The following is an 18,489-nucleotide window of genomic DNA, read 5'->3' as shown; positions in this document are numbered from 1 at the left end:
AAACTAGCTATAAAGTAAACTTAGTCTCTCCACACCTATGCACTACAGAACGACATCATGTCCTCACAAGGACTCATCTGGTATCCCTTAAGCTTGCTTGTGGAAGGGGGAGCAGGTGGCTATGCAACTACTTTCTTAATTGAGGGGGTTGGGTCGGTAGACTGCAGAAGTAAACCAGGGATACGTATAGTAACATGGATTGTTCTTCAAGCACGGTTTCTAAAGCTAAGGTTCTTCTCTAATGGGGATGGATGTGAATTATCGGTCCAAGAAGGATCAAACATGTCAGCTCTTCAGTTATCAACACAATTTCCATGCAACCAATCTAAATGGATTCAGTATCTTAAACATCTCGATTGAATCCGTCCCTCCACGATCCATGCACTTTTATAAGTTCATATCCTTAGTATGCAGAGTAACAATTTGAAATGACAAACAGCACAATGGATTGAAACGGACATCGACACGTCTTTAGGTGAGATTGTCCAACATAGTCATTGTCCCTTGAGTCACTATCATGACATGTTCATACAAGATGCCAGTATGCAAATGTTAGCAGGACTATTACCATTTTGGAGAGAGACACCAACAAATACTTCAGTGGTGATGGATTGAACCTCAGCTGGAAAAGATCTGTTCTAACAGTAGAGCAACAAGATAGCGAGAAGTTTGTTCCTGAATGGTGAATAAGACAAGGCGTTGTAATTTTAACAATGAAAATAATAGAAGCTAACAACTGTGAAACCACTCTGAAACTTTACAGACATCACTTCATATTTAACAGTTATATAAAGAGCCAACATAGCTTGCCTCGTCTAACTGTTGTCTGGGGAAGCTTTTGAAGGGCAAACTAAATCCAGGCATTGCATCACGTACATAGATGCTGCCAACTTTGACAAATTGCAACAATGGACCTCGCGGTTAATGAACAGTGATTGTTAGACACAGCCAAAATGAAAAAAATCACAGCAGGCTAATAGACTTCTCTATCATGCTCTGAAACACCCTATTTAAAGCCATTTGTTTCTCCTAACCACCCAAAAGTACATAAAAAAGTTAATTTTCAGATTTGTCCTTGTCTGGAAACTAACTTGCTCTGAACAAGTCTGATTTTGTTTATGCCTTCCCCCATCATACCTTCCGTGCTTCTCAACTTCTACATTAAGCCTTTGGTATACTTGGGCAAGTGTGCCCCCATTACCCATATAGACAGATCATTATTATTATTATTAACTCATTTGTAAAGCGCACAAATCATCCCCAAGGGGATCTCTCGGCACCTGAAGGAGGCAAATGGAAGATAAGTAAGATGTTTACTCGTTAGAACAGTCCGGTTTTGAGCAACTTTTTGAATTGTGAAAAGTTTGGGCAGGCATCAAGCGGTTCAGGGAGCTCATTCAAATGTTTGGGGGCCAGATAGAATGCAGGATGCCCCATTTTAAACTTTCCTTATTCTCCTGCCACAGAGCAGGCTGCGATTACTGGATCTAAGTTGTTGCCCAGGTTGGTAGCATTCAATTTCATTAGTCAGATAGGTTGGACCCAGACCGTGCAGGGACTTAAAAGAGCAGGCAGAGTAACTTGAAGATGGCACGCTTCCTTACAGGAAGCCAGTGCAAAAGGCTCAAGAGATGGAGTGAGGAAGTTTGTGCTGGTTTGTTAAGCGCCAGACGGGCTGCAGTATTCTGCACCACCTGCAGCTTAGATAGTATCCCTAATTCCTACTAACAAGGAATCGCCATAATCAAGGCGACTGATAAGGAGTGACTGGATAAGGGTCTTTCTAGTGTTCAGTGGGATCCAGGGAAAGATCTTTTTAAGTAACTGCATGGTCCCATAACAGGTACCTGCGAGGGATTTTACCTGATCTTCCATTGAAAGCTTAGTGTCTATTTTGACCCCTAAGTTCTTGGCCCAGCCCCTGGGTGCAGGTGCTTCTCCTAATTGTCTGCCACCAGTCAGCACTCCACAGTTCTTAAGCCTTGCCGAACAAGAACATTTCAGTTTTAGAGTTGTTAAGTTGCAAAAAGTTCTTCCTCATCCAGCTTAGTCATGGTTTCTGCGAGGTTGTTCTCAATGTGTACTATACACTGCGTATCATCAGCGTAGGAGACTTTCAAACCCGTGATTTCTGATGATAGATGCCAAGGGAGCGCCAAATATTGAACAGTGTGGGGCTCGATACAGAGCCCCGGGAGCCCCTTGTCCACTGCAGTTGTAGGTGACACAAATAAGTCCAGCTGAACACATTGTGTTCTGTCAGACAAGTAACTGAATCCAGTCAAAGGCTGGGTCTCTGACACCAATATCTGGAAGCCTGTTCAACAGGATACGATGAGATGGTGTCAAAGGCTGCCGACAAGTCAAGCAGCACTAACATGACTGGAGAGTCCTTGTCCAGTGACATCCTGAGCGTATCTGTGAACTCTAGTAGAGCGGCCTCGGCACAGAAGCCAGACTGGGATGGATCTAGTATTTTATTGTGTTCTAAATAACTGGAAAGAAGTCAGTTAATTATGGTCTCCATGATCTTAGAACACGGAAGAAGAGAGATTGGCCTATAATTCTGTAGGTCCATAGGATCTGCTGAGGTCTTTAAGCAGAAGCTTAATACGTGCGTTCTTCCATTTACGTGGGAAAGTCACTGTCGCTAATGAGATGTTACATATCTCTGCAAGTGAGTCAGCTATGACTGAGGATAGTTCAGACATGACCGCAGTTGGTACCGGGTCTAAAACAGAACCTGATTTCGCCAGAGTCAGAAGAGCGCCTACCTGTTCACTGGTGATGATAGGGAAGCATTCTAAAAATCGAGGAACAGGGATTTTCCTGGACGGGGACTCCCTCATGAACATTCTCTTCAGGCCCAAAGGAGTGATAAATTGTGCCAATTTTATTAGTGTAATTTATCGATAGGTTGTTGCATAATTCCAGATTCTATGTGGGGAGTGGGTTATTAGCTCTTGGATTAGGAAATTCCTTCTAGATGGCAAAAAGCTTGCGCAAGGAGTCCTTGGCTCCTATAATGCGAGAGCCTAAATAGGTTCTCCTAGCTACATTTCAATTGTTTAGGTAAATTCTATGGGCCTCTCGGTAGCACCTTTCAACTTGTTCAGATTTGGTCTTTCTCCATTTCCTTTCTTTTGCCCTACAGAGGGCTTTCTAGGTGTATCAGAATATCATGGTGCCGGGGCTGCCCTGGTCTGTATCTTTACTATCTTCAGCAGTGCAACGGAGTCAAGAGCCTCTGTAATAGAGGCCTCAAATATTTCTAAGCCCTGGTTGTTGCAGTACCTGAAGATGGGAGGGGTATAGACCCTGCTAAAGGCCAGGGCGGTCACCTTTTCCAGCCTCTGTGAAGCTCTTTGCGCGGTAGCGAAATTCCGCAAAATTTTGAGTGGGCTCAAGAAAAGCTCAAAACCGCGAGATCGTCCAGCCAACCCTCTGTGGAGGTTCAACTGTTATTTCTGGGATGTTCGAGAAAATGGTGTCCAATACATGGCCCGCCCAAGTGAGATGGACTGTCTACTCTTGAGGAGAGACCAAGAGATTCCATGGCTGTAAGCAGGCAGGCTCAGTCTGCATTAGCAAGTGCCTCCAGATGATGATTAAAGACCCCTACAAGTAAGAACTTATCAGTTTGCAGCGTGAAGGGGGCCAATCTCTCTAATAATGCAGTACCGAAATCTCTTATTTCCTCCTGGAGGGTGATATAGTAGATCTCATCCATTCAGTCTTAAGTCTTCGCTGTAATTTGAAAATCAGCAGATCTAAGTTGGGGTTAGAGACCGAATCAAGGGTCTTAATGTGATAATGGGGATGCATGGCAATCACCAGCCCTCCACAGATGCAACACAGACACTGAAAGCTGTCCTACAAGACTAATCCTAACTCAACCAGCTTATTAAACACCACATGGAGAAAGACAGGGAGCTGACATTAGAATCACTGCTAGCCAAGTGCACTTCAAAGGTAAATTTGTGTATTCCAGTTAGTAGAACTTGTGAATCATTCTACAGGACAAGTTGTCGGTGCTTATGAAAGTGGTCCAGTAAGGGTCACCATTAGTAGAGAAACTAATGAGGCATTGCCACACGTTCCCCTACAAAAACTTTTGACCTAGCTGTAAAATGCTTTAAAAAGATGCACACCTAGAAGCAGAATATTTGTCAAACCACTTAATTCAATGTAATGAACTCCAGGGCTACAGCCAAGTCCTTGAGTCTAGGCCAGCACCAGTAAACCTCCACTTTTCGCCCCTTTCGTGGCCAAGGAAGGGGCACCCCCACACGTCCGGCTAGCCACAGGCCGCAGAACCAGTCTCAACGCGGTCGCGGACGTGGTAACCGCTGTGGCGGTGCCGGGGGTAAACAGCAGGGTCAGTCCACATCCACTCCTGCAGCATCTGCCTCTAAGCCTAGTCTGCCATTTAAGGCCCATTCGACGCCAGTGGGGGGCAGGGTTTGCCATCACTTCCTCCACTGGTGCACCATCACGTCGGACAGGTGGGTGCAGCAAATCATCCGAAGGGGCTACTCCCTCCACTTCTGGGCGACCCCTCCAGCCATGCCACCGCATGTCAGGGGATCACTTGAAACTTCTGCAGCAGGAAGTTATGGCCCTCTTGGCCAAGGGGGCCATCGAGTGCGTTCCTGGGCCATAAGAAAGACGTGGTAGCTATTCCCACTACTTTCTGGTACCCAAGGGCAAAGGAGGCCTACACCCTATCTTGGACCTACGAAGCGTCAACGGGTTCCTCCAGAAGGAGAAATTCAAGTTGCTGACTTTGGCTCAGATCCTGGCTGCCCTGGACCCAGGAGACTGGATGGTAGCGTTGGACTTGCAGGACGCATATTTCCACAAACACGTCCTGCCGGCCCATCAGCGCTAACTGCGGTTCACGGTAGGCCACGAGCACTTTCAGTATACCGGTCTCCTCTTAAGCCTTACCAGCGTCCCCTCTGGTGTTCACGAAAGTGATAGCTGGTCGCAGCTCATCTGCACAGATCAGGGGTTTCAGTCTTCCCCTATACCAATGACTGGTTGTTGAAGGCGGGCTCGCCCCAGACAGTCGTCTCCCACCTCCAGACTACAGCCAACCTCCTGCACTCGCTGGGGTTCTCCATCAACGTGCCAAAGTCACACCTGTGCCCTTCTCAGAAGCTCCTTTTCATCGGAGCGGTTCTGCACTCAGCACAGTTTCGGGTTTTTCCCCCCGAACAGCGGGTTCGGGATATTCAGGCTCCGATTCCGATCTTTCAGCCTTTATCCCGAGTTTTGGTCCGGTTGACGCTGCGGCACCTGGGGCTGATGGCCTCCTGCATCCTTCTGGTGCATCACGCCAGGTGGCCGATGCGGGCTCTGCAGTGGGACCTGAAGTTTCAGTAGGCACAGCATCAGGGCAACCTGTCCGACCACATCCTGATCTCGGAGGGCACTGCCAGTCAGTTGCAGGGGTGACTCACAAACCGCGATTGGGTCAGCGGAAGATCTCTCTTCCTATCCCAACTGGAGTACGTAGTGGTGACGGATGAGTCCCTCCTGGGATGGGGAGGCCACATGGGAGAGAGAGAGAGAGATCAGAGGCCTCTGGTCTCCGGCGGAGTCCCGGCTCCATATCAACCTTCTGGAGCTGCGGGCGATCTGACTTGCACTGAAGGCATTCCTTCCCTCTGTCCTGGGAAGTGTAGTGCAGGTGTTCACGGACAACACCATCACCATGTGGTACTGCAACAAACAGGTCGGGGTGGGGTCGTGGACCCTTTGCCAGTATTTTTCAGGATTTGAGGTAAAGTCAGAAGACGAAGAGGACAGTTATGAAGTGGCTCAAAGGGAGCTTCAAGTCCCACTGATTCATCACGAAGGGAACAGGAGAAAACAGGTGAGTGACGCCTTTCAAGAATCTATTTACAACAAGGGACTTGAAAAGAGAAGGCTGATCAGGAAGCCTCAAGAAGGCTGAAATGGCTGAGAGGTAGCCTTTGATAGTGCCCAGAGCAGAGCCCTGCTGGGCAAGAAAAAGAAGGAAGAGGAGAACCTCTGAAAGGGGGGCAGAGAGTGGATCCCCAGCCTTTGCTGTGCACCATGCCACAAATTTGTTCCATCTGCAGGCGTATACCGTTTTTGTGGAGGGACGCCTGGCTGCCAGAATCACATCGCAAACTTCAGGAAGCAAGTCAAATGGCCTCAACTGCTGCCTCTCAATCTCTACGCATGTAGGTTTAGACTGGACAGGTTCGGGTGGAGGACTGTCCCCTGCTGCGACAGACGGTCCTCCTGAAGAGGCAGACGAATCAGGGGATCAACTGACATGCTGAGTAGCTCGGGATATCAGTACCTTCGTGCCCAGTCCAGAGCCACAAGGATGACTTGGGGTCGGACTCGCCTGATCTTCAGGACTCTGGGCAGAAGTGGTATAGGCGGAAAGGCGTACAACAGACCTCAACTCCACTCGCGACGAAAAGGGTTGCGGAGCGAGTGCCGCCTTGGAAATTACTACACGCAGGACTGATGACATTGCGGGTACTCTTCGGTGGCGAATAGATCCAACAAAGGCTCTCCCCACAACTGAACGAGACCTTGCGCCACGTCAGAGTTCAGACGCCATCCGTGATCCATCATGCACCGGCGGCTGAGTTAGTCTGCCCTGGCGTTCAGGGAACCTGCCAGAGCCTTCTGGCAAAGAGTCCACGACCCCGCCCTGTTTGTTGCAGTACCACATGGCGGTGGTGTTGTCTGAACACCTGCACTACACTTCCCCGGACAGAGGGAAGGAATACCTTTGGTGCAAGTCGGATCGCCCACAGCTCCAGATGGTTGATATGGAGCCGGGACTCCGCCGGCGACCAGAGGCCTCTGATCTCCCTCTCTCCCATGTGGACTCCCCATCACAGGAGGGACGCAGCCGTCACCACTACGTGCACAGGTTGGGGTAGGGAGAGAGATCTGCCGCTGACTCAATCGTGGTTCGTGAGTCGCCACTGCAGCGGTCTGCCAGTGCCCTCCGAGATCAGGACGTGGTCGGACAGGTTGCCCTGATGCTGTGCCCAATGAAACTTCAGGTCCCACTGCAGAGTCCGCATCCGCCACCTGGCGTGATGCACCAGAAGGATGCAAGAGGCCATCAGCCCCAGGTGCCGCAGCGTCAACTGGACCGAAACTCAGGATAAAGGCTGAAATATCAGAATCAGAGCATGAATATCCCAAACCCGCTGTTCGGGAGGGGGAAAAAACGAAACTGCACTGAGAACAGAACGCTCCGATGAAAAGGAGCTTCTAAGAGGGGCACAGGTGTGACTTCGGCACGATGGAGAACCCCAGAGAGTGCAGGTTGGCCGTAGTCTGGAGGTGGGAGACTACTGTCTGGGGCGAGCCCGCCTTCAACAACCAGTCTTCGAGATAGGGGAAGACTGAAACCCCTAATCTGCGCAGATGAGCTGCAACCGTAATCACTTTCGTGAACACCCGAGGGGCGCTGGTTAGGCTGAAGGAGAGCACGGTAAACTGAAAGTGCTCGTGGCCTACCGTAAAACGCTGCAAGTAGTACATTGGCATCCTAAATAAAATTAGGCCATTCTTATATGAAATAGCAATAGTGAGTACTGCAAAGGTAATTACTGGTTCTTTAATCTGGTGGTGGTCCACATTAGACGCTGTGTGCATACCCAAACAAAAACAAAAAAAAACAGCCCTTTGCAGTGGAGTACAGGGCGACCCAAAATAAGCCCCTGTGACTCCCATGATTATTTTCTTTACAATTCAGTACAGGGTTCCCAATTCAGTCCATCATCGAAATTCCCACCCTGACACTTGTGCATAAATTCATGCATAGGGCTGGTCATACCCAAGAGACACAGTCACAATTTTAGCCCACAGTGTAAATCTATTTCATAAATTTTCTTTCTAATAGCAGTGCTACCATGCAAACTCAGTTTGTATCGCCATACAAGTATATTGGTATAGTTTAGAATCCAAACAATAGGGGACTTTTTTTTACTAACATTTGTCAATATCACAACACGCCTAAGGATAGCAAAATGTTGTAAGGGGTCACTAATAAAATACCACAAAATTATGTCAATGAGACCACCTATAAATACATACTAAGAACCATCTGCAAAATCGAATAGCATGATGGCAAAATAAAAGCATGTACGACTGTCGAACTAAAGAAAAATCGTAAGAATTAAACACAGTGAGAGTGCCCGCGGGTAAATTAACATGTGGCTATGAATCAGCACTCGAAATAAGCCCAAAGACATGAATGGGGTTTTAAAATGAGGCCTCAAAAGGTAAGGACAAAAACACAACAAGTTGCATGTCTAAATTAGGTCAAAATAATGGCTTACTTGGAACAAAGCAGTAGGTTAAATGTAAGAGCCCTGGGACCTAGATTAACGTCTGTTTCCTTTTGCGGCAGCCAAGGGAATACTGACAGCCAAAAGGAGCTTTGATCCAGCAAATGGAGCCGCAGTAACAAGAATGCACAGCACAGAGGGGTGGGCGGTCACTGTGGAATCACAGAATAGACACTTCTGTGCATGGGGGCCTTACAATATGTGCGACTGCACGACCTCTGAGTGAAACCGGTACTGCTTCATCAGCTGCATGTCAAGAGGTTCTTGCATTCAGGCCCACAGTCAGTCAAAGTCTATTCGGAGTACTTTACAAAGCCATAAAAGCACAATTTACATAAGTACAATAAAAACAAACAACTCATTCTGAATAAAACCATTTTTTAATCAAATTGTGCACATATTCAGATAATAGATCCCCATAGAATTTCAGATTCGTAAAGCATACCATGTCATAAATAAGATTAAAGAGGCACAAAGTGTAGGGGATTGCAGTTGGAAAAATGTTAAAGCCATTCCGCAAGTTCTTAAATTAGGTTGTTTGAGGAGAGCCAGTCTTAAATATAGTATCCTATGCACTTTATAAAGAATAAACAAAACAAAGGAAAATGTAATATACCTTGACATCGAAGGAACATTTGGCTAAAGACAGTTATCAATGTTGCAGCAGGTGCATAGGCACCGGCGTCCATAGGTTGGAGGGGCCCTCTAAAACCCAAATACAGCTGTCTACCATCCAAGTGGGTGCAGGTGGGGGGTATTTTCCGTGCTTGCATCAGGGACCAGTGCTCTCTTGCTAAGCCACTGTTTGCATAAAATCATGTGCCGTACACCTCAGGACGGAGAAATATAACAGACTGAAAAAAGCATTTGCAAAGCCCATAGGGCTGAGATAATGGTCTGCCAATCTTCTGACCATCATTGCTTGTTTTGTCATGGTTTTTGCAAAAAAGCTGCAGGGCCCGCATCAATCTTGGAGAAAAAAAAATGTTAAGACCAAAATGATGGTTTTTGGGTCTCACAAAACACAACTGGCATGATAGTCTCCTACTACTTTGTGTGGAAGTGCTCCTTCTGAAGGGCATAGCGTCATCCCTGAGAGTGAGCTAGCCGGCGGGTAAAGTGGGCTGACCCACTGCCCCATGCTGTATGATGTGGGCCGAAGAAAAATAAGCAACTAAGAATGAAGGCAGGATGAAAGCCCTTACAAAAGTATAGTTTACATGTATCTTCATTAAAAATCAAAAGGTCTTTTTCTAACACCAGACCTAAAAAGAGCAGAAGGGCCCAGGCTTACCCGTAGGGGTTTGCAGCTCATCTGCTGCCTTTGCTCTCCTCAAGGAACCATTCTTGAGGTGAAGTCCAGCACTCGTTTCCTCAAGGGGTGGGGATAGGAGGGAGGGGGGGGGGGCGTGAGAAATAAATCTGCTTGCCCAGTAAAGCATGCAGAGGGCTTTCCTTTCCTCAAATGATTGTACCCATGGCACAGATTGCCCCACCTCCCAGAGACCTTGTGGTGCCCTCTCCCATTATAGCTGCTAGTGCCTCAACAGTACCCCAGGTCAGCATGATTCTGTATATAGGAGGCTTGTACCACGCTATTGCCCTCTCCATACACTAATGCAGTTGCTGTTGTCAGGACTTATAAAGCACTAGGGAGAGCCCACACTCTGAAGATTTCCTGTCTGCACAAAACCTCTTCCAAATAACTCACCAAACCCAGTCACAATCTTATAGAACATCTACCACAGGAACACAATGGTACTTCCATCACACTCAGCGAAATATAGAAAAAAGCAGAGCGCTAACAAACACGTCTTTCAATAGATGCAGGTGCGACCATCCTTACTGGGCCCCCGTCAATGCCAGTGGATATGGGTGCAGTGCACCATTTCTGCAAGGGAGAGGTATTTTTAGTAATACACATACTTGCATGACCCATAGAACACATCGTGTGAAGCATCTGGGCGCGATGAAAGTGTCTTCATGCACCATATTGATCTATTTCTGGTCCGGCCTTAAAGGAGGGATGGTCTAAGCCTTTGATTTCACTCACCATCCTCATACCTCAAGCCTTCAGCCACATTTCCCTATCAATGTGTGAAAGAAGCCATTACCCAAAAGTTAAGATGCTACTGCAAGAGGAGTGGTTTAGTTTGTGGTGTATCAGAAAGCTCCTAAAGACTGGGAATCTAATAATCGTGTTGCGAATATAATGTAGGAATATTTTAAAGAGGTACGCTCATGCTAGAAATTTGCTTGCATGAGGCAGTCTAGTTTGTATGCCCAGGTTGACAAATCTCACAAGTTCAATAAAAATAAGCTACACTAAGCAGTTTACAAGTTCGCAGTTCCAGATTGTACTGTAGTTTGGACCATGCTGATGTTTTCGCTGAAAAAGGTGGCTGCCGAGAGACAACCATCCACCCTCCGCTGTAAACAGCTGTACCAAGAGGCCTGAGAACCCTCACCACCAAGGCCCTGCAGATGTTTTCCCTGATGTTGTGTACCACTTCTAACTTACAATAAGCACACACTGGATGCAAGTCCATAGAATTTGGCTTAAATAATGTTGGTCACCTTTTGCACAATATGGATTTTCATTTCTTATGCAAGGGGTTGCCCTGCTGTCATTTATAGAATGGAAGCATAGAGGCCTAATTTCTGATGAACTGGATACAGACGAGCTTAAGTTGGCTACTGCTACAAGAATGAAAAGACATTTGCCGAGGTGAGCCGAGCGTTTTATCTAAGACCTCTAATTATGCGCTGAACTGACATTTTCTGAAGTGTGCGAGACCCCTGGCTTAAGGTTAATACTTCTGGTGGCTTCTGGAGCCCATCAGAGAATGGCACAAGGCGTTAGAAAGGTCCAACAATCCAGACTATCGCATGAATAGTTAACCATGTATGAAGTCCAATCATTGGTGGTTCAAGGGAATTCGATCATCAGTAGGCAGCACAACCTTAAGTGCCAATTTACAAAGTAAATCAGGTATTCAGACAACACCATGCAATTGCTACATTCAGGGTAGTTACTGCAGCGATTTTCACCAGCTATGTCAATCAAGTATTTTATAGAGTAAGAGGAGCCCTCAAGTGCAACTAGAACACCCACAGAAACCCAAGGGATAGGGAGAGCTCAACCGCAGCACACCGGTGAGTCCCTCCTCTACTCTTAAAAAGACCACTTGATTCCCTTTGGCAAAAACAGTCACTTACATTTTTGGTCAGAACTGGGACATCTTAGGACATCTCTTAATTTGAAGTGCATTATACAAGTAAATGAGGTACCTAATCCTGCCTACTAGGCCTGGATTGTAGATCTGGTCTCTACTCTCCCTCCACCCTCCTTCGGCATCATCCACAGACCTAATCTATCTGTGCAATCAGTGTCTGTAGCACCTCAACCTTATTGATCACGGAGAGCTGGGATGATCTTATTAACTTGGCAGGCAGAATACACACACACATCAGTGCCTTGCAGGCAGCCTCAGCATTACTCAATAGTTAACAAGACAGCCTAGTAAACAATGAGCCTGCAATCCAAAATGACTAAACACATTACTCCTGAGAAAACACTCCAGAAGATTGCAGATCTTCACAAATCCTTCACAATGCTCTCAACTCAGTCCGTTCTGTAGGCCTAAGTCAGATCATAAGCTTGGTGTGACACAGCAAACATGTGAACCCCCAGGGATTGCGTGAACAGCATACACAAACATCTCACCCAAGAAGAGAGAAGTTACTTCAGTGGACTGAGTCCCCGGACCTGCAGAAGGCTTGTAGCACCATTCCTTACCTGGGCTCCCTGTTCTTCCGCACGAGGCTTACGAAAGTGTCGATCTCTGCAGCAGTGATGTGCTTCTCCAGAAGCTTGCGGTTATTGTGCAGTAGCGCTGTGATCGTGTCCTCTGCCAGCACATCGTAGCCAATCTGTTTCTGCATGAAACCAAACTGCTTGGCAATGTATTCCTGCAGGGCAAGGAGAACAGGGTCAGGGGCAGTAAACCGACAGTGGCGAACATGAGTGGAAGATGGCAGTTCAAGGATGCAGCAAGCATGGTCGTTACCAAGGATGGACGCCTGCAAGATCTCTTCCACCAGAACTCTTAAGTAGGCAGCAGAGATCTGATGCACTGCACGGACAGTAGGGTCAGAAACTAGAATGAAGATTTGAGCTCCCTTGTACCATGCTTTAAATCTGCAGGCACTCATTTGTACGGAGCATCAGCACTTGTACATTTTCTCCCCTAGAGTATCAGATGTTCTCCTCGGCCTAGAAGAGCACCACTACTTACAGGTACGACGAGGCTTTCAGAATGGAGTGTGCCTGTGTGCCACTGACAGCCAAGTGTCAGGCCACCCCTGTGCGGATTCGTGGCAGCGCTTCTCAGTGCAGAAGCACCAACATGAGCAGAAGCCATTTCACAGCTAGCAGTAAACCCTGGAGCAAGAATCCAGTTTGTTTTAAAGTTTTGTGCAAGAGAGGGACTGTGCATGCATGATAAAGTATGTACATATGATGGAGTCAGTCCAACCACAGACGGGGAGGGCTCCTTTTGCAGGAGTGTGGGTGTGTGAGGGGAAGCGTTGAGACTGCTTGCTTTAGTGTGTGTACGATGTTTAGTGTTATGGAAACACCAGGAGATAATGGACGGAGCGCTGAAACGTTTCAAACACTCACCCCCAGTCACAGATCTGGGTTGAATCCATCATTGTTCTTTAGCTCACTTCGCCACCCCAGTTCAGACCTAGCTATATGCAAATCAGTCTTGACCATGTGCCTCATGGGAACAGTCCAGCCCGAACTGCCAAGGCAGTTCTTCCCAAGATCGGAAACAAGCATCCTGGGACCGGTTGTGGGGTAATCTCCTTGTGTTTGCTTTGTTCGCCCTAAATTGGCAGGGTATACCCAGACATGGTTCCCTTGCTCACTTTGCCACTGGATTCAACCTAGCCTGGCTGATAGGGTATTATCCCCAAACTGGTCCCAGGATGCTTGCTTCCAATCCAGGGAAGACCCGGCCTGGCCGTTCGGCTGGGGTCAAGACTGATTTGCATATGGCTAGTGCTGAAGTTGGGTGGCGAAGAGATCTTAAGAAAGATGATGGATTCAACCCAGATCTGTGACTCGGGGTGAGTGTCTTAAAAGTTTGAGCGCTCCGTCCATAATCTCCTTGTGTTTGCTTCGTTACAGAAACCATTTTATCGTCCACATTAAGAAACATGTACGTCACATTTTTTTTTAATTTGCCGTTTTAGCTTTTAAGTTGTTCTGTGGTTCCAATACCATCACTCCGGACAAGAATGCCCAGAGTTACTGCACCGGCTGCAGAAATCTGACTGGCTAGAATCCAGATAGCTCAGCTTCGGCCTTTCATTTTTCCAATCTTATAAATCATTTCCATTGAAATCCTTGCTGTAAGCTTGAACGTCAACAAGAGCACTGGGAGGCTTAAAGTGCTTTGCAAAATAGACATAATAAAAAAGAGTGATTGCAGTTTTAATACACTGTGGCGCCATTACACTACATGGTGCTGCTTGCTACAACTAACCTTTTATTCAAAGTAAGAGCAATTTCGATCAATAAACTGCAAAATAAAATTGACAGTTTTTCACTAACCAGTCAGAGAGCTGTTCTGCACAGGTTGGGCGCATAATTTCCACAATATGGATAATATATCTTATTTACACCATTTTGTATAGACATACTTCCAAGCACGTTAATAAACTGAAGATAGTAACCAATATACAAATCCAAGGCACTCAATTTATCAGCCTCAGAAGGATGAAAGGCTGACTTCTCCCATTCCATCGTCTACAGACTGTATAGACCGCGAAAGCAAACGCTCTGCTTGTGCTAAGGTTTCTTTGTAGTCTAATGTAGAAAGCTAGAGTTCATCGGCCCCCAGGTGTAAATACGTTCCCACCTAAAGTGGTATTCACAGCACAGACGGGATTACATCACGGTCAAATTCTATGTGTTTGTTGCATACGGACTGACCATAATGCAAGCTCGACACTCAGTGTGTGAGCACAGGTAGAATGGAGAGGCCATAAGAGTACAATGCCAGGCAGTAGGGTGGTAATTAAAGACATACTATGCGCAACCATGGCATAATGTCCAGTGTTTGTAGAATACCAACCCCGGGGAAAAGTGGAAATCCATAAAATCTTGGGCACCAATGGAGTGATCCTGCCCAGGTGCGATATAATGCTGGTCCAGGGATAATTGAAAAAGGAGAGGTACCCCTCAACTGAAGTCAAGGGAAATGGGGTTCACCAACCAATATAAAACAGATTTCCTTGAACAAGGTCATGTACATAAGCACCATAAGTGGGAAAAAAGCAATAACTATAACAAGTAAATCTAGAGTAAAAAACTAACATTTATTGTATACAGCAAAATTAAAAAAGCAGAAAACATAGTAAGCTGCTTGACTTGTCAGATGATATGCATGATGCATTATGCCATTCAAATCTAACACAGGTTCTAGCAAGGAATCTATCAAGAATACATAGGGGCAGTTGTATATTATTTGGGTTACCGGCATAATGTATTAAACATGTTCAGTCTCCTATGATGTCATGAAATTCTGTATCTAGAGACGTAAAGTGAATATTTGCCAATCAATGTGAATAACAGTAGTCTTTGTTAGAATGTAAATAGGATTACTTTAATAACGAGTCGATTGCCATGATATTAATTCCACTGTGTATCCATTTTTAGGAACATATGTACACTACGACAGAAACTGATTCTTTGTCTTGATAAAGGTGGATAGAATTTCAACAAACCACCGAAACGCGTCGACGCCCTAGTACAGTGTGATTCGAGGCTCAGACACTTGTTGACACAGTACAATCTTAAAGTGCATAACACCGGTGCCTTAAAAAGAATATCAGAACACACACCTTGTATTGCACAAATTGTATGTCTTACTATTTTTCTGTCTGTTCTTAGCAATATTGCTGGTCAATATTGAATGTGGGATTGTTATTTTATTATTATAATTATTTTAACCTATGTCAAGCAGCTTACTATGTTTTCTGCTTTTTTAATTTTCCTGTATACAATAAATTGTCAGTTTTTTACTCTAGATTTACTTGTTATAGTTATTGCTTTTTTCCACTTATGGTGCTTATGTACATGACCTTGTTCAAGGGAATCTGTTTTATATTGGTCCAGGGATAATGCCTTTACTAAGCTAGCAATTGTCATTAGTGATATAATGGTACATAGGGAGGGCATCCATGGTTTAAGATGGTGATACATGGGCAAAAAAGAACCCACTCCTGTGTGGCAGTAGTACTTTTAAGTACTTGTTGAAAATGACACATCAATGCTTCAAGACCAAAACATGTATCTACTAAAGAATAAGTTCTTTCAGAACAAACATTTTAATACAAGATTAAGATTTTGTTTTGGAGATTGAGGTTTATTTTTCCAAAATTGAAGGCATGTATTAGATGGCAAATTTCATGCATATCATCTGACAAGCCAATATTTGACAACAAAAGGATTGCATTCCAAAGTGTAACTGAAGCAGTTGGATTTGACCCTTTCCACAGGGTTATCCCCAAACCTTTTTCCTTCTCCCTCCTGTTTTCTGAACCTGCTTTTTTTTTTTTTTACTTTTAGGACTCTGCACATTTTACCACTGCTAAACAGTCCTGAACTGCTCGTGCTTTCGCCTTTAAGGATGGTTAAATTGCCTTACACCCATTGGGCACATTTAAATGAAGCTAAATGTACCCACTGCCTGTAAGTTAAAGGCTACTGGTTGGCTAGATTCCTTACCTCTGATTAGCTATCCAAGCAATAACATCCCCGGTGGTGGGTCTGCGGAGCAATTTAAAAAATAGGAAGTGATGCAGCACCAAACCGGCAAAGTGCCCATCCCTGTGGACCTGACTGTCCAGAAGGTAATGTTTGGTGAACGTGTGTAGGAAAACCCATGTTGCTGCATGGCAAATGTCCAGCACTGGAACTCTGCATGCTAACGAAGTGGCCACAGCTTTAGCTCTGGTGGAATGAGCTTGCAAGCCTTCATTGGGCTGCTTCTTGGCCAGTGCATAGCAGATTTTGATGCATATCACGACCCAGTGAGATTGTTCGCTCTGCACTGCTCGACAATTCTTCGCACCAACATACCCCACAAAGTTGGTTGTCCACCTGAAACTCATGTGCAGTTCAAGGAAGACAATGCTCTTGTTGGGTCCAGTCAGAGTTCCTCCACCTCTATTAGATGTGGCGAAGCATAGAAGGCACGCAGGTTGATGGACTGCCCTACTACTTTCGTCAGAAAGGAGGCCCTGGTGCAAAGCATAACTTGGTCAGGATAAACAGAAAGGTAAAGCGGCATAGAGAAGTCCTGCAACTCACTTAATCTACGGGCAGATGCTACTGCCACTAGGAAGGCTGTTTTTTGTGCAATCCTGATGAAACAGTTGTGGTGAGGCTCTCAAGGAGCGCATATGAAAAAAGTGAAACTGTGAGCCACCGCTGAGACTTGGCTCGGACTACTGGTTGCCGGAGAGATGGCGGCTTGCTATGCACTTTTTATGATGACAATAATTCTTTCTTTGAATTTGATTCTATTGCTGCCGGCCTGTGAGAGGTTGTAGGCATCACGCCATGTTCAGAAATACATGTCCTTAATAAAGGTTTTTGAAACTTAAAAAAATGAAAAAGTTAGACCCAGATTTAAGGTACCACTGAAGCATACTGAATGGTGAAGGGGAGGTGGAAAACTTTCAGAAACCTATAGGGGATTTAAACAAATAGGATTGGTCAGGCACCCACAAAAACGTAGAAAAAGCAAAGTGATATCCATTACGGGTGCGCACAGCAGAGCCCTGCTGGGCAAGATAGAGAATAAAAAGCAAGACTTGAGAAGGGGGTGGGGGGTTAGAAAGTGTATTTTTCAGCACACCATGCCACAAATGTTTTCCACCAGTAGGTGTTTACAGTCTCGGTGGAGGGCCGCCTGGCTGCTAAAATGACAAACACTTCAGTAAGAAGGCAGAAAGCTGTCAACTGTGGCCGCACAGTCCCCACGCAAGAAGGTCGAGAGATGACAGACAGGTTCAGGTAAAGGATCCTCCCCTGCTGCTGCAATAGAAAATCCTGCTGAAGGGGTAGCCTGATCAGAGAATCAATTGCCATGCTCAGTAGCTCAGGATATTAAACTGTTCCCAGTCCGGAGCCAGATGGAGGACTTAGGCCTAGATGTTCCGGATCTTGAGAACTCTGGGCAGGATTCATATGGGTGGAAAGGCGGACAGGAAGCCTGAGCTCCACTCACCACTAAAAGCATCTCAGAGCGAGACCCACCTTAGAAACTACAGCATGCAAAAACTGCTGACAACGTGTTCTCAATTGAGTCAGACAGAACAAACAAAGGCTCTTCCCACCGTTGAAAGAGACCTTGAACCACCTTAGAGTGGAGCAAGTACTCGTGATCGCTAGGCATCGACGACTGAGTTAGTCTGCCCTGGCCTTCAGAAAGCCTGCCAGGTGTTGAACCACTAGGGATATGCCCTGCTGTTCTAGCCATGTCCACAGGCTTAGGGTCTCCTAATGGGTCCATGATCCTACATGACCCGGTTTGTAGCAGTACCACATGATGGTATTATTGTCCGTTAACATCTGCCAAGCCTTACCTTGATCGAGGGGAGAAAGGCTTTAAATGCCAGTCTGATCACAAGAAGCGCTAGCCAGTTGATGTGATCTCCACCGCTCCCAGATCGCCACCCCATCCAAGAAGTGACATCTGGCACTACTGAGATCTGGTTGGGGAAGGGAAAGGGGTCTGCCTCTGACCCAATTGTGGTGTATGAGCCACCATTCCAGATCTTTCACAGTTCCCTTCAATATCTGGGACACAATAGAAAGGTTTCCCAGATGCTGTACCCATTGAAACTTCAGGTCTACCACTGCAGACCCTGCATATGCAATTGGGCATTTGTTACCAGCAGGATGCTGGAGGCCATGAGTCCACCTGCCTCACCAAAATCCAGGATAGAGGCCAAAACATCGGTATCATAGCCTGAATATTTTCGACTCACCGCTCGGGAGGATTAGCTCAAAACTGCCCTGTTTCCAGAACAGCTCCAATGAAAGGGAGAG

General features: G+C 46.1%; 1 protein-coding gene across 1 annotated transcript in view; it reads right to left on the bottom strand.

The window, feature by feature from the left end:
- Positions 1-18,489, bottom strand: part of ITPR1 (inositol 1,4,5-trisphosphate receptor type 1) — a 1,666,678-nt gene that overhangs the window by 918,012 nt on the left and 730,177 nt on the right. The window contains exon 16 of the mRNA XM_086939209.1: positions 12,157-12,329. Coding sequence (XP_086795335.1) covers positions 12,157-12,329 — 173 coding nt within the window. The remainder of the gene's footprint in view (positions 1-12,156; positions 12,330-18,489) is intronic.

The sequence above is a fragment of the Lissotriton vulgaris genome, chromosome 9 (assembly GCF_964263255.1).
Source record: "Lissotriton vulgaris chromosome 9, aLisVul1.2, whole genome shotgun sequence".
Lineage (NCBI taxonomy): Eukaryota > Metazoa > Chordata > Amphibia > Caudata > Salamandridae > Lissotriton > Lissotriton vulgaris.
Note: the sequence above shows the minus strand (reverse complement) of the source record. Positions and strands in the feature narration are given on the sequence as shown.